The sequence below is a fragment of the Triplophysa rosa genome, linkage group LG9 (genome assembly GCF_024868665.1).
Source record: "Triplophysa rosa linkage group LG9, Trosa_1v2, whole genome shotgun sequence".
NCBI lineage: Eukaryota > Metazoa > Chordata > Actinopteri > Cypriniformes > Nemacheilidae > Triplophysa > Triplophysa rosa.
The window spans coordinates 14,563,756-14,579,781 of NC_079898.1; the positions used below are offsets into that span (position 1 = coordinate 14,563,756).

Consider the following 16,026-nt stretch of genomic DNA (forward strand, 5'->3'; position numbering starts at 1 on the left):
GTCAGAATAAATCGTGATTTCTTGCTGTTAGCGAGAGCCAGACGGAGCAGATGGTATCCATCCATTCTTCACTGTATACTGTATGTTTTCTGTACTTGCAGTACATTATATTCACAGACAGCTTTGAATATCTTTTTTTGCCTTGTTTTTGAGGTTTTGTACCATGTACTATAAAAGACAACAACAAACTCACACAAGTGAAGTTATCCACTTTAGTGCTTAGTCATATGAACATTTTCATACATAAACTTCACATTTGAAACTTTTAGGTGCTTTAAGTTAGTTGAGAGATAAAGTTCAGCACAAACACACTTGACACAAGTAACATTCCATTTCTGCATGGTAAATCTGCCCATCTTTGTCAGTTTGGCTTTTTATAGGCACAAACGAATGTAAGAAACATAATTTCTCAAGAATATAGTAACTTGTAATAACTGTATTTGCACAGTTTTGTATTTGTACTGTATTAACTGAGAGTACTTTGACACGGGTATGAATCCTGTTCACCCTTCATATACTATATCAAAAGTATGCTTACAACATGGATGGGGATGTTGTGCTATGATAAAAATCTGAAATTCTGTCTCCAGCCCAGAAAAAAACATTCAGAGTCATAATTTATAACCTGTAAACTACAACTCATTTCTTTGGGCACTCAGTGACAAACATTGGCAAACTGCACAAATGTCATAGAGCTGCCAGCAACAGGCAACAGGCTTGTTCCTCTGAAATGTAAACTTCAAACACGAAAAGACAGCATCCGTTTTGGTCACTTTGTCATAGCTTGACACAATGCAGGCCAGCGCAGTGTCCGAGTTAAAGCTGATAGTGGCCGTCGTGGTGGTGTGCTATCATTTCTGTTTTACGTGGCATTGGAGGAACAGCGCTGTAGCAGCAGAGCGTGGCACGTGTCGCAGACGCGCACGGGTTTGGGTGAAGCGGGGAGTGGCAGCTCATTGTCCGAGCACATGTTGCAGAAGATCTCGCCACAGTTCCTGCAGTGGTGCTGTTCAAACAAGCAGAAGATCATCAGATTAGGTTTTATGGTTTGGTATTTACTCAAAATCAGCCATCAGAACTTGATAACCATACATTCAAACAGTTATTCTGGGCAACTACCACAATTAACTTTGAGTAAACAATTCAGACGTTTATAAAAGTAAGATGCCCTTTAAAGGGGCTTTGCCAAATTGTTTATTAAAAGCTGTCAAGAGGGATAGTCCACCCCAAAATGAAAATTCTGTCATGAATTACACTCAAGTTGTTCCAAACCTGTATTATTATTTTTTTCGGTTGAACACAAAGAAATTTGGACAAATGTAAGCAACTGAGATTTCTGGGGCACAATTGACTACCATAGTAGAAAAAAATGATTGTATAATTGTTTTGTTCTGTTGAACACAAAGGAAGCTATTTTGAAGAATTTAGGAAATCAAACAGTTACGGGACACCTTTGACTACTGTTTAAATTTTTTTGGTAGTCAATTGTGCCCCAATAATCTCCGTTGCTGACATTCTTCCAAATATCTCTGTTTGTGTTCAACAGAACAAAGAAATTTATACAGGATTGGAACAATGTGAGGTGTAATTCATTTTTGGGTGATCTACCCCTGTACTTTATTGTAGTGTGTGAGAAGAATGTATAATGAACTGTCATGAAGACAACAGTGTAAATTAAATCGCTGATTTTCTTCTGACCTTTCTTCTGGAAATTGAAAATTCCTTTTCACAAAGCTTGCAATGGGTAGCATCTTTATCCTTTAGCCAGACCTGGCCACCCTAAAATATATTGTTCATTAATAAAGTTGAAAATTAAACATGTTAAATGACAACATGTATGGTTTGATTGAAGTAATAATACAAATAAGTACTGTGCCGCATCAGATAGTAATACAATGGTTATCGTCCAAATTGTTTCGTGTTATTTAACAATTCTTTAATGCAAACCTGCAGGGCCTTGTTGGCTTCTTTTATGTCTTCAATTTTCAACTTTGACCTGAAAAAGTAAAGTGTGTGTATCAGTAATTAAAACATGATTCAAAGGCTCCAGCATGTCATTGAGGTTTAAATCTCACATACTCGCTGAGTTTACAGCCCAGTTCCTCCAGAGCCTGTTCCTGGTCCTCACAGATTCCCTTCAGCTGCGAATTCTCATCCTGCAACCTGTGGAACTCCTGAGAAGAAACGAAAACAAATTAGAAGCCACTATTCAGACAAGATGCAAATAAAAACAACTTTTCATGGAAAAGCCTATTGAATGGTATCTAATGAAGTATCTGTCTGTTTAAATATTTACTGTAAGACATTTTATTTACAGTGTTTTGTATAATCTCTATGTTTGCAGATGAGGAAAGTGAAATTTAGCATACTTTTTTCAGTCCGTTGATCTGCTGAGCCTCAGCAGTGAGCTGGGCGATGGTCTCTCGCTCTCTCTCCAATTCACTTTGCAAGGTCTGTCGCCATTCCCTCTCGATTTTCAAATCGGTTTCCAGCTGCGTCCTGACAAAAACAGTCGACAAAAAGACTCATTGAATTCCTAGCATCTACACAAATGAGATTAGGTACGCTATTCGATTTGCCAAGCAAGGTTTCGCACAAAATGTCATTTGCCCTGAGTTCATAAGTAACCTGCAGTTTTATGTTTCAAACAGAGAAGGCAATAGAAAGGCAAACATTACAAATTGCAGTACTGTACAGTTTACACTTTCCTGAGGCCTGGATTATTTCAAACTGTATTTTAATCAAATAATAGTTACAAAACGTACATTTGCTTCTCTCTCTGGGCTATCTGCTTTTGGAGACTGTCGGACTTGTTAGTGAAGTCCTGCTTGAATTTTCGCACCCCGTCTTCCGCGCTGGCTCGTTCCTTCTCTGCATCCTGCAATCTGGTGTAATTCAAACCAACTGGGTAAAACTACGGCTCTGAATGTAATGGAAAGGAGGGGAATGTATCGGAACATATGGGATACAAAATAAATTTGGGATGGCCATAATTCAACAGGCATAAGAGAGCGGGAACAAATACAGAGCCAGATGAAAGAGAAGAGTTGTGCTGAAGGAAAAGCCAGACGTTTCGCAAAAATGACTCACTACGCAAACAGCCTCCAAGTAGTTCAAAACATCAAATTTATTGAGAAGCGTGATAAAAGACAAGTCATATTTGTGGTGTTCTTTCATTGTTAAATGTTACGGGTAAATATTTACGCTACAGTACCACAAGAAAGAGGCTTGTTGGGATCACTATGTGGAAAAACAGCAACCATCATCAAATAAGAAGTGGGCTAGTAAAAAACGTTTAACTATTTGTTACTGCCATACACAAATAGTGTAACGTGACAAAAAAATCAGAAGGAAATATCTTTGACTAGTTTGTACTGGTGTTCTGTATCTGTGCTAGCGCATTTTACAAATGACATCGCAAGAGTTCTCGTCTGGCTGAGCAGGTCTTTGTCGCTGTTTGTCGATTGACCACAACATGGAATTTAGAGGACGGGAGAAGATGAGGAAAAAAGAAATGAAAAGGGGGAACAAAAAGGGAAAGAGGATGTAAATATCAGTGAATTTCAATTTCATCCAAAAGATTCAAGAACTTGTTAAGCAGTGCAGTCATAAAACATCAGAAGTACGATGGCGGTAAATGAATGGAGGGAAGGATGATTCATGTGGAGAGAGAAGTGGACATGACAGATATGACGGCACCAGATCACAACAAGAAAATAACACAAATGCTGAAGGATGAGTGGTTAAATGAGAGATAGCCATTCAATGCATCCTCAGAACATAAGCATTCAAAGTCCATTGCATGCTTTCGACTAGCTAGGCCACCCCTGGACCTTCAGGAAACTGATTCTACCAATTAAACGAAAACACTGATGGTTCTGACACCATCAGTGAAACTGATCTGAAATCATCTACAGATATCATATCTTGAGGTGCATTTACATTGGAAAATAGTATTTTCAAACTTTGACATTGTATACAATGTCTTCAAATATTACGCTAAACAAAATATGCTACTGTAAATACTCTGTATGCACATCAGGACTATGACTGAAGGTTATGCCGGATATGATCTCCAATAAATGAATTACCACTTCTCACCTTTGCTCCAGCTGTTTCATAGTTGCTGTTATTTGATTCGTCTTCTCCTCCAGTCGTGCAATCATGTCATTTTTTTGCCTCATGCTGTCATCTGACGACTGTCGATCATCATAAATTTCATCATTAAAACACATTTTAGGTACGAAAAGCAAGCAAGTCTGTAAAGTAAACCAAAATGCTTTACCTGCATGTTTTGGTACATTTCCACATTGATCACTTTGACTTCATCCAATTGGTGCCGAAGTCCAATCAAAGTGTCTTGTTTTTCATGGATGTCTTTTTCTAACAGTTTCATAGCCATCTCCATCTCCTGTTTCATGCTCACCTGCACAACCAGCTCGTTCTCCACATCCTGAAACACAAAGTATTGAAGAAATGATTTAAGAAATGATTACATAAAAAACAGGTTTGACCGTTTCAGGCACCGCTCCGGGTTCTTTTATATTGGTGAGCACAGACCTGCCGAAGTTGACATTCCTCTTTAAGTTGCCGTCTTGCTTCATTGTACATTTCATCCAGGCCCTGCCTAGATTGCTTGTATGTGTCCAGTTCACAATTTAAATCTCCCTCTGCAATCTAAGAGAAGAGCATACGGAACAGTGGTCTGGCATTATTGTTGATCATATTTATTCAATAACTTAAAGAAATCCTTACGGAAGAATTAGAACAGATTTATAATAGATCATGCATGATACAAAAAAATGATTAAATTATATACAACATTATATTATGTTTTATATACAGCATATGCATGATACAAAATCAACTATTATTATGTAAATAATGGTAAATGGATTTAGAGAACAGCTACTGTACTTTTAAAAAACAGGGATGTAATGATTCAGAGTGAGCCAGTTGTAAATCGATTATAATATGTGACGATTCTAGTTGGTTGAGATGTTAAATGAATCGCATGTTTTGAACAGCAGGGGCTGCTGTGTTTACTCCAAACTTGGTAAACGTGGATATGTTGATAATTCTTAAATGTAAAAAATCCAAGAAAAGCACATCTTGGTTTGTTTATGTTAAAGAAACTTTTGTCTTATTAATTTTTTATTTGATTTGAAATTGCAGTTTAGTTTTGTTTTTTGACACAAATATATTTTTATTTTACAAAGAAATGTGCCGCATTTGAGAAATAATAAAAGTTGTTCATTTCTAATTCAACTTTGTAAAAGAATAAAATCTTGAAAAAAAAACGTATCGTGAGATCAGTACATTGTTGCATTCCTAACAAAAAACATCTGTTTGTTTATCTGTATACTGTATAATTGCAGATGCATGCAATGTGTATAAAAAAAACATAATACCTCAAGACTTTGTTGTGCTTTCATGAGAATCACTGAATTTTCGGTTCTGAGTTGATGGTTTTCCTCTTGTAGTTTAATGATGTTGTTCTTTGCTATAGCCAGCTACATTTAAAATCAACAACAACAACAGTTAGTATCACATACATCTGTTCACTGTTTGAAACTTCACTATTCAAAACTCTTTTGAATCCTAATACCAAACTGTACCTCTTCAATTAATTTGGAGTTGGAGTTTTCTAATGACTCCACGCGTCCCTGTAAGCCTTGAACTGTAGAACTTTGACAAAACAATAGAAAAACAATAGAAATGTATAGTCACCCACATCCCAGCAACTGGTTTCACCACCATATATCCAGTATACACCAATACAAACGCTTAAGAAAGAGTACAAACTTACTTCAGCTGCCTATTTAATTCTTCAACGTAGTTCTTCTGATCCAAAATAGCTGCAATTTGTCCATTTCTATTAACAACACATGACAGATGTTATACACAGAGAATAACACACTGACATGCTTTTTACAAAGTAAACTTTCTACCTTTCTTCACTTCTGTAGTCATCAATGTCGTTCTTCAAGTACATGGAGAAATCTATTACACCAACCTGTGGATTCCAATACAACACAGTCATTTTCAAGCAGAAACTTCAAGTAGAGTTATCAAAAATGGCTGATTTACAAAGTTCATACTTGTGTATCGAGGTCCTCGCCCTTCACACATAAATTGGCATCTATGACGTTAAGCCCCACCAGGAGGCCAACGATGACGGCCCCTTCCTCTTCCAGCATCACTGCCGAGTTCTCATAGAACTCACTGCATGAGAAAACGATTATGAATAACACAACTACCATGTTGTAACTTTGGGAATAAAAGCTAAATTTACATTCTCAAAATTAAATTTTAAAGGACTTAAAAAAAAAAAAAAAAGATTAAAGATCGGGTATCATGCTATGGCATACATTCTGACTTCTTTACACTGTTAAACGTGCTGGCTTCTCATGCTTAACATGGTCAACTTGTTAAAAAACGAGTATTTCTGTACTTGATACACTCCCCCAGAACTCCAACTTGCTTCAGAAAGTTTTTTATAATTCTGGATCCCTGTGTCGTCACATCCTATTCCTTTTATTGGCCATTCTCCCGGAAAAGCACTGCAAGGCGAAGGCGAAAGAGCCCGCCCACGAGCCAACCGACAAGCGAGACCCGCTTACCATCAATATTATCTGTGCTGCGTCAAGATGGGCTGCGCTGCAGCTCGTTACTCTTGCGATAGTGAAGTTTAGGTGTGTCTGTTTGTTCACGGCATTTCAGTGATGGATGTTATATGAACGGTGGATATAACGCTGGATTTGGAGATCGTTTGAAACTGATAGATGGCGCGGTCCCAGTGCTAAAAGATGCCGGACATGAACTGCACACAGTAAGTCAAACTAAATCATACGTCTGTGTTTTGTTGGCAATCGACGTGTACGTGCATAATGTACAAAACAAGAAGGGATTAATGTGATGATGTGTTGCTTGCTCGTGCAGTAGTTCCATCCCATTCTCCCCACTAGTCCCACCTCTAGCAGCTCGTGGTTTTCAGGAAATAATCGTTCAGCTGTATCTCTCTTTTATACATATTGAGGTGGTTTCCCAAACAGGGATTATCTTAAAACAGGACTAGGCCTTAGTTAAATTAGGACATTTAAGCAGTTTTTACAATCATGCATTAAAAAAAAAGCTTTGCTGGTGTGCATTTTGAGACAAAACAAGAGCACTTATGTATTTTAAAATATGTCACTGTAAGCTATTTTCAATTTTGACAGCTCTAACATTTATTTTAGTCTAGGACTAGTCTTAAGCCCTGTCCGGGAGACCGCACCTTTATCAAACTAAATACTCTTCGAAGACACGACGTATGCAATACTACTGTATAGGCACTCAAGATTAATATGAGATCGGCAGAAACTGCCTGTGATACGCGATCTTTAAATCCCAGGCAGCAGTAGGACATTTAACGGACAGTTATATGCACTTGATGCATTAGTCTGGCAGATCCTATCACTTCTCTACACACTACATGTGATTCTCCAGCACAACTAATGTGATAAAGAAAGAAACTAACCTAAGTATGTCTTTTCTGGTGATAAGAAGACGTAGGTAATCTGCCAGTTTCTTCTGCATCAGTGCCAGTCTCAGCCATGCTCTGGCTCTGCCCAGCGGTGTCCTAACACACACACACACGCGCGCACACACACACACGCACGCACGCACGCACGCACGCACGCACGCACGCACACACACATCCAGTTCAGTGTGAAATACTCCTTACCAAGGTTAAAAAAATACAGACATACAGTACAAAAGCAATTAATCACAAACTGTGTTCTGAAAATACATATACAAGAATACATATGCATATTCTGTATTGTGATGCAAAAAGAGACAGAAAGACATCCATCTATCTGATTCTAGATTTAAATTATATTTTAATCCATCTGAATGTGATATGTTAAGAAAATGTGCAAATTGGTTTACTTACAGTCGCAAGTTTCAGTTTTGAAAGGGAACAAAAACTGAAATGTGCACTACCCTATTCTGAATAACATGTCTTGATGTGTTGGGGAATGTGTATATTTATAAGAGTGAAACTAGATTGCTTTTAAATTTGATTCGCTCTGTCATGGGGCAGATCTAACAGCCAAGTAAACCAAATTGTAAGGCCTTTAGTGCTGCACATACTTTAGTCCCGGAAGGTCTCGCACACTGGCTGCGATTTCACTTGCTTCTGGGCACAGTTTCTCAACCATCTCCAGAGGCCCCCACAATGACTTGTTGTATCCAAGAAACGATTTCTTCGCTGGGAGATAGAGACAAACGCGTTTGCTAAACAACTCTTGTCACAAATCATATACAAGCTTTACAACAACAAACAATATTCCAGATAAATGTGTCAGCACTTGCTAAACAGACAAAGGCTTCAAATGATCTTACATCTAAAAATGAGTAAAACAAACAAAAATAGCATTTCCTCATTTCTTTCCTATTATAGAGTGACAGTCACTGCGATCTGTCTGATGCCTAAGAATAACGTGCATCTTCCTCAGGTAATATTTAAGAGAAGTTAGCTATCGTAACTAAAAGAACATGCACTAACTGGTTTTCTCCATTTTGGTGATGGTCGACCGTACCTTTAAGCCCATGCTTTAGGCAGTGTTCCATGACAACAAAGAACTGTTGCAGAGGTGGATAGTCAGAGTCCAGAGTTCGACCGAAGCTGAGAGCTGATTCAATCAAACCTTTGATGCTGAGCTTAGCCATGTTTAACAAGTTTGCCCGTTCCATTGCCATAGGATCACGGCAAGCTAGAAGACACACAAACGTATACAAAACTTAAAAACAACAAGAACGCTTAAAGCAAACACTCATTACAGCACTTCAACCTCTGGTTGTGTCGTCAGGGCTAACATGTGACCACACTGCATGGCTGGGTAAGTTTAAACACAGGGTAAATTTTAACCTTGCAGCACTCATTAACTGTGTGACTGTATTATCATCGTTGTAACGTCCTCAGATACAACAGTGGGAATAAATTGTTTAGTTTTGTGTTTCAGCTACCGCACAACTGAATTGAACTTATCGGTTTTGACTCATCAGTCACACATTGGAACCTTTGTACCCATCAGGCAAATCAATAATTCATATGCAAACATAATGGGATAGGTTTTATCTGTCTCTGTGCTGGTTTACTTCCCACTTTCACTGGTTCTCAGTGTCACTTCTTTTGGTGGCGGTAAACTATTAAAGGGATAGTACACCCAAAAATGAAAATTCTGTCATCATTTACTCACCCTCAGAATTTATTTTCCCTACTATGGCAGTAAATGGGGGTCAAGATCTGCTCGGTTACTGACATTCTTTGAAATATCTTCCTTTGTGTTTAGCAGAACAAAGAAATTTATGCAGGTTTAGAACAATCTGAGGGTGAGTAAATGATGACAGAGTTTTCATTTTTGGGTGAACTATCATTATCACAGACTAGAGTTTGTAGGCTTTCTATGTAAATAACTTTATTTGTTATGGCTGTGGGTGGAGAATAAACACCACGTGTTATCATGACAACCCTGGCTGATTTGACTGACAGGCCTATCTCATCCCTTACGAAAATCAACCATTGTTTTACAACGGTAACCACAGCATAACTATGCTATTTGTAGCAAAACGGTAACCACGAATTTTCCATCGTCGCACTACAGAAACAATAGTTTAACTACAATTGTATTAAAACGATGGTAAACTAAATTGTACAGCAACCCGCCCCAAAAAAAACACGGTCTTGCACTTTTAATATAATAAAAACATGGTCAATTTTCCAAAGGGATGCAATGCACGGATGAATACAAAGACAGCATGTATGACATCATGCACGTATGACATCATTCACAAAACGCACATCTGAACAACACATCGCGAAAGCCGTCATTGCCATTACAAAACTACCATTATAAACCTACCCTTGGCACCCCATTCCTCGACAAAAGGCGATGTTTTGGGTTCAGTCACTTTGGGCAGAACGTGAATGCCGCCCGAGAAGGTTTCTGACGCTTTTCTGGCTAAAGCGAATATGGGCGCCTGCCATCTCCCGTCTCCGGACCTGACGGCGGCTTTCTCACCGGCGGATTTATCCTCCTGCAATCTGAGGATACCAAACCCTTGCGATCTCTCTTTAGTGTTCTCCGCTTCTGTCAACACAAGGTCCTGTTCTGCAGGTGTCGCCATCGTTAACGTGAATTTCATAGGGGTTAGGATAACGCTTCGCCTGACATCAACGGTGGCGATGTGTTGAACGGCATTGATAAACGATTAACGACCCGATTAAGACGCGGTACCCTGTGATGTTCTCTGTCGACGACCCAGACGCGATCTATGCTTTCCATTCATACATGAAAATCCGGTTTTCTGAAAACGTTCAAGTGGATTAGCTATTTGTTTACAACCGAGCCCTCCTGCACGACTCCGTCTGCAGTAAAGGGGTGGTGTCATAACGTTAAAAAAAGACGTGATTCGGGGGAAGAGGATGGATATACTACCCTCTACTGCTTGAGTGAAAAATTGTCTGAAGCATAAAATATTTCCGTTTAAACCGCTGTTAAAAACAATCATAATGTAACACAACACTTTTTACATTTCAAGAAATTATCTCTAAAGTGTAAAAATAAAGAAACAATTTTTGGGAAGCATGAAGTAAACCTTTATGATTGTCACTGACATCTGTTCAATAAGAATACAAAATGTAATGGTTTCTTTTACAAATACCATTATGAACCATCCACCATTTTCGGTAAAATCATTACCAAATTCCTTTATGTAGTGCGTTTCGGCTCTTATTCCAGATTTAAAGGGACAGTTCACCCCCAAATAAAATCTGTCACGAATGGGCTAGTTGCACAAGAAAGCCGCCATATTAGATTTTCGATCAGCGAGTGTGGGCAGGTTTATTTCCGGGTCGTTTAACAGTGTATGGGAAAATAAGGATTTTTGGCCGGCAAATATGGGCGTTTTCTGTGATATAACAGAAACACCTCTTTACAATGCTGAGTACCTTGTTAAACCAACACAACTCGATATAACAGAAAAATAGACTTTCATTCCCTCTCGTTTATTCTATATCCATGCTTATGTGGTTAACCAAAATCATATAAGTCATGTATACATAAGCCAGCGTGTGTATTGTACATTTCCACATAGATTTTTTGTTTTGACAGTTGGAGGACTAAGAAAAGCATAAAAAGCATTTATTTCCTCTTTTGATGTGAAACCGCTACACTCTCTCCACACCTGTAAGTGATGCTGGTGCTGTCTGACAATGAGTTTAAAGGCAGGGTGGGTGATCCTGTACAGAAACATTTTTTGCCATGTTGGTTGGAAATCTCTTTACATCCTGATAGCAATCAAGAAGTATAGTGGTCAAATAATATTTTTATAATTTTATAACATCTGTGAAAGGTGTAGGACCAAAAAACATTCACCCAATCAAAACGTTCTGGCTGAACGCTGTGACTGGTCATGTGTACATTTTCAGCCAACGTATTTTGCATACCACTGCGCACCCTGTTCAAGCAGACATCATACGTCATCAGTGCCGCAGCACGATCACGTCCGCTGTGTCAATGTAGGGAGAATGGCGGAAAATCAGCAACAATCAAACTTTCCTGCGGAACCGTCAGCAAGTAAATCTACAAAACGAAAGTCAGTTTTTGAAAAAGCAGTGACGAAAAAATGTCTGGATCATGAAAGAGGAAAAAGTCGAATTAACATCAGTTCAGCTTTTACACGATGGAGACAGCTCCGGCAGGCAAAGGGTCTGAAAGATGATACCATGGTTGCTCTCTTTTTTTCGGACAGGTATGTACATGCTTTGAGAATAATTTAATGGATTTAGTTCGTTTATTTACGAAATACATTTATGTGTTTGGAGGAGGCGTGGCTTTGGACAGCGAATCGCATAGAGGGTGGGATTGTAATTTCAGTGCTAGCAGGCTAAAGTTAGCACCTTTCCAAATCAACCACCCCACCTTTAACTCTTACCAACAACGCAGAGTATTCCATCCGTCTGACTTTAATCATATAGAACTTGTAACGATGAGTTAAAACAAAGACATAAAACGTATCTACTAGCAGTGTTGAGTAGTGAAGGCGAGATTATTGTTGTTTTGCTTAAAGTCACCATGAAATTAAACAGGAAAGTGTTTTACACAGTGTTGCAGTGATTATTATAAATGATTTATCCATGCACGCCATTATGTTTTCAAAATGCATTTGCACTTGTAATGTTTAATCAAAAACATTAAGCTCCTCTCCCCCTCTCAACAAGAACTTTTCACCACATGACGTCAGCAACAAAAAAAGAGGTAGGACTATACTCACTGTCCAATGGCCAGGCATTTTTAGCTTTCCCCTCAAGGCCCAATTTACAACAAACCAATCAAAAAGGGAACCAATCAAAATAAAGCCCGCCCTACAAACGCTCATATTTGCTGGCCCAAAATCCTTATTTTCACATACAGTGGAAATAATCCTCCCCACACTCGCTGATCGAAAATCTAATATGGCGGCTTCCTGCAACTAGCCCATTACTCACTCTCTAATTGTTCCAAACCTGTATACATTTCTTTGTTTGGTTGAACACAGAGAAATATATTTGGATGAATGCTTGTAACCAAACAGTTCTTGGACCCCACTGACTACCATAGTAGGAAAAATGACAATGGTAGTCAAAAGTGCCACAGAACCGTTTGCTGTCCTACATTCTTCAAAATATCTTCTTTTGTGTTCAACAGATAAAATATATAAAGTAAATGTTCCTACTATGGTAGTCAATAGGGTTCAAGAACTGTTTGGTTACAAGAATTCGACCACATATCTTTCTCTGTGTTCATCAGAACAAAAGAATACAGATTTGGAACTCGAAGGTGAGTAAATGATGACAGAATTTTGTATTTTTGGGTGAACTATCATCACTTTAATTATGTTTTATTCTTTCCTATCTACCTGATAATTAAAGTTTTCATTAAAGCCAATACATTACCATTATAACCATTAAATACATTAAACATTTTTTTTTAGGTTTTTGAAATCTTGCAATGATGCTGAGTCAGAATTATTCTTATAGACCTAAAGTCTCCTAAAGTAAGCTGTGAAGTCTTACCTTGACTGTAGGCCAAACGCTCCATGCTTTCACTATGGGTGATGCCCCACCTGTGAAGGCTCTGAGGTGAATACATGACTGCAGCTCTCCAAAACCCCTTTTCAGGGGTACGATGAATGCTTTGTCCCTCTGTGAGATCTTTATTTCTGAATCCCCTGAATCACATACAGAAAATGTACTTTGTTCTTATTATGTGGGTAACATTTCAGCATCACCTAATTAATGGAACTAATAACCTGCCCATTGTCCTTCATTTATGACTGAACTGTGGAAAAACAAAAAATGCTGATCTCTGTACTGTTGCTGACTTATATCCCGCCCGTCGGACAAACTCAACAACACGTTTCTGCTGTTTTTCTGCTTATCCTTTTAGGATCTGGCGTCACATGACTCTGATTTCCTGAATCACTGTCTGGTCTGTTGGACAATCCCTCACATGGAAGGAGATTTACCCACATTCAGTATAAAAACAACAAAACACCACAGATTTCAGTGAGGTAAACAATGCAGGAAAGATTCAGATATGATCACAACAGTATTGAATTCAATAAAGAGTTCATGTCTTGTTGCACAGAATCCGTCTCTGAAATATAACTAAATATCTTTGTGGTGCTAAGGAAAACAGTACACACACTTACCCGTGTGAAGCCTACACCCTGTTCTGGTAGGTTCTGCTGCTACTGTTGGGCTGGTGAGATGAGGCCGAACCATTTGCTGCATTAACAGCCAGTAGGGAGGAGATGTCTCTTGCTGGAACAGAAGAGTGCATTGGGTGCGGGGTAGCAGAAGCTGTCAAATGGAGTGGGCGGGGCTTATGGGCAGACCGGCCAACCAATAGAGGATGAGCTCCAGGCTACTCAGGAAGTGAAAATCTGAGTGATAGGGCATACAACAGGTCAGGATATGAATTGTCAGGCAAACAAGCTAAGCACATGGACATTTGTGTAACAGTCTATATTACAGTAATTCATAATAGCATACTGCAATATATTTTGTCTAATGTTAGAAAATGTATTTCTCTCATACAGGATAATAACTTTTCTAATAAAACATAAAAGGACATACAACTTAATTTTCTAAATGCATATCGTAGGCCTACACACTACAGGAAATGTAAAACCTCCTACAGAAAGCACTGTCATATTATTAGAAGGGGTTTTCCACAAAGTCAATTCAGTACTCTTTCTGCTTCTTTTTTGAGTTGTTTGGAATGAAACTATAAAGTGAAGTAATTCTCAGAATTAAAAGTCAATTAATATCTAATCTGATCTTTTAACAGTAATCCATTACTGTCACACAACTTCCAATTTATCTACTTTTTTTCTCAACTGACTGCTCAGAGTTAGACAATAATTTCACTAAACGTTTTCTTACTCTGATTATGTTTTATCTCTAACCAAAAGGTGGCAGTGTTCTCTAAAACATAAAATGCTAGAGAACCTTCATCAATATCTATTAAAGGGATACTCTATTAAGGGTATGAAATTCTGTCATGAATTACAATATTTTTTCCTACTATGGTAATGACGTCCCAGAAGTGTCAGTTACTAACATTTTTCCAAATATCTTCCTTTGTGTTCGATAGAACAAAGACATACAGGTTTGGAACAACTTGAGGTATCATAAAGTATAAAAAAAAAAAAAACTAAATCCACAGAAAAGACCATTGAGCAACAGATTATGCACTTTAATGATTCTTGTAATGCTGATGGGAAGACACCAACACTGCAGGCTTTTGTGATAATGAATATTCATCTATAACCCTCCTCACCTCCCCTCACCCCTCACAATAACGGTTGCGAGGACTACTTTTACATAATGTAGATTTTGTGTTTCTGTTACACCTGGATGGAAAGCTAAAGTGTGTAATTACATGTAAATTTTGAGGCAATTTAATGCTTGAAACAGACCGTAAACAGCAAAGATCCTCAATGGTATACAATATGAAATTGTAGCAAAGAAATGCGAAGAATACATCATTATTTATTTTTTCTAATTTTGCTTTTTTAAGATGCTGGTCATTTAGGCAGTACAAGTGATGAGAAAAATTAGTCTAGTGGTTTCTAGAAATAACATTTACAGGTTTGGAACAACTTGAGGGTGAGTAAATGATGACAGAATTTCAAGTTATAAATACAAGACTTTGTTCACGTAATTAACTTCTGGTGACATCTTTTCTTAATTCTACATGCTGTAAAAGCTTTTCACAATGCATGTTTCAAAATATATTTACAGAAAACTTTAGGTTGCTGAAATTACCTGAATGTTAAGGTTACGTAAATAATCTAAGATGAACATAGGAGATGAACAAGTAGACTAATAAACAACATAAGATATTTAGGAGGAAGAATCAAACCAAACTGAGGCAGCAAATCTCCATCTAGCATACAAAGAATGTACATATGCCATTATAGTTAAAGTTTGTTCATTTTAGTTCATTAGGTTAATACAACTACAAGTATTTTATCAAGTAAGCATTTCATAACCATAGGAATAATATTCTTTGAAGTCCAAACAAAACCAACTGCAAGGATGAAGCCGGTGGACAGGGATGCAGCTTTTGCTGTCTGACTGTAGATGGCAGTCATACAGTATGTAGTCTTCAAGTTATTGAAGTCCTTCCTAAATGACTGGACTGTTGCAGTCTCTGCTGTTTTGTATAGGCTATAGTGTGTTTGTCACGGAACCCCACAGACGAAAGCAGACAAAGATCTAACTAAGTAATCTTTTTATTAACGAACACTAAAACAAACACAACAGTGTATCACAACAGAGAACAGACAATGAATGCATGGTAAAACTGAGTATATAAAGAGTCCGGGTGATGAGGGACGATGACGGGCAGGTGGGATGATTACAAACACGGGACAAGTGCAGGAGCGTGATGGGAAAAGGAGTCCTTGGAGGAAACCAGGAGAAACAGG

At 38.2% G+C, this 16,026-nt stretch overlaps 1 protein-coding gene across 3 annotated transcripts; it reads right to left on the reverse strand.

The window, feature by feature from the left end:
• Positions 1-95: 95 nt before the first annotated feature.
• On the reverse strand, positions 96-13,853 carry rufy2 (RUN and FYVE domain containing 2). 3 transcript variants are annotated; one of them, XM_057341444.1, is made up of 19 exons: positions 13,741-13,853; positions 13,103-13,257; positions 8,586-8,759; positions 8,137-8,254; positions 7,520-7,621; positions 6,102-6,225; positions 5,952-6,016; positions 5,810-5,875; positions 5,619-5,688; positions 5,412-5,513; positions 4,561-4,677; positions 4,286-4,453; positions 4,102-4,199; positions 2,766-2,885; positions 2,370-2,499; positions 2,080-2,174; positions 1,948-1,996; positions 1,699-1,779; positions 96-1,006 (listed from the first exon to the last, which is right to left on the reverse strand). In XM_057341444.1, the coding sequence occupies exons 2-19, from the start codon at positions 13,176-13,178 to the stop codon at positions 863-865; spliced, it is 1,899 nt and encodes a 632-aa protein (XP_057197427.1). In that variant the 5' UTR covers positions 13,179-13,257; positions 13,741-13,853; the 3' UTR covers positions 96-862. The 3 variants fall into 3 exon arrangements, with proteins under 3 accessions (XP_057197427.1, XP_057197425.1, XP_057197426.1); XM_057341442.1 differs by lacking the exons at positions 13,103-13,257; positions 13,741-13,853 and adding an exon at positions 9,909-10,446; XM_057341443.1 differs by lacking the exons at positions 2,766-2,885; positions 13,103-13,257; positions 13,741-13,853 and adding an exon at positions 9,909-10,446.
• Between the last annotated feature and the right edge of the window lie 2,173 nt (positions 13,854-16,026).

Coding starts and splice junctions, on each gene's coding strand:
- rufy2 (XM_057341442.1), bottom strand. CDS start 10,191: ATGAAATTCACGTTAACGATGGCGACACCTGCAGAACAGGACCTTGTG. Junction 4,678..5,411: donor AAGCACAACAAAGTCTTGAG/GTATTATGTTTT, acceptor CTCTTCTCTTAG/ATTGCAGAGGGAGATTTAAA. Junction 2,886..4,101: donor ATGAAACAGCTGGAGCAAAG/GTGAGAAGTGGT, acceptor GAATTACACCAG/ATTGCAGGATGCAGAGAAGG.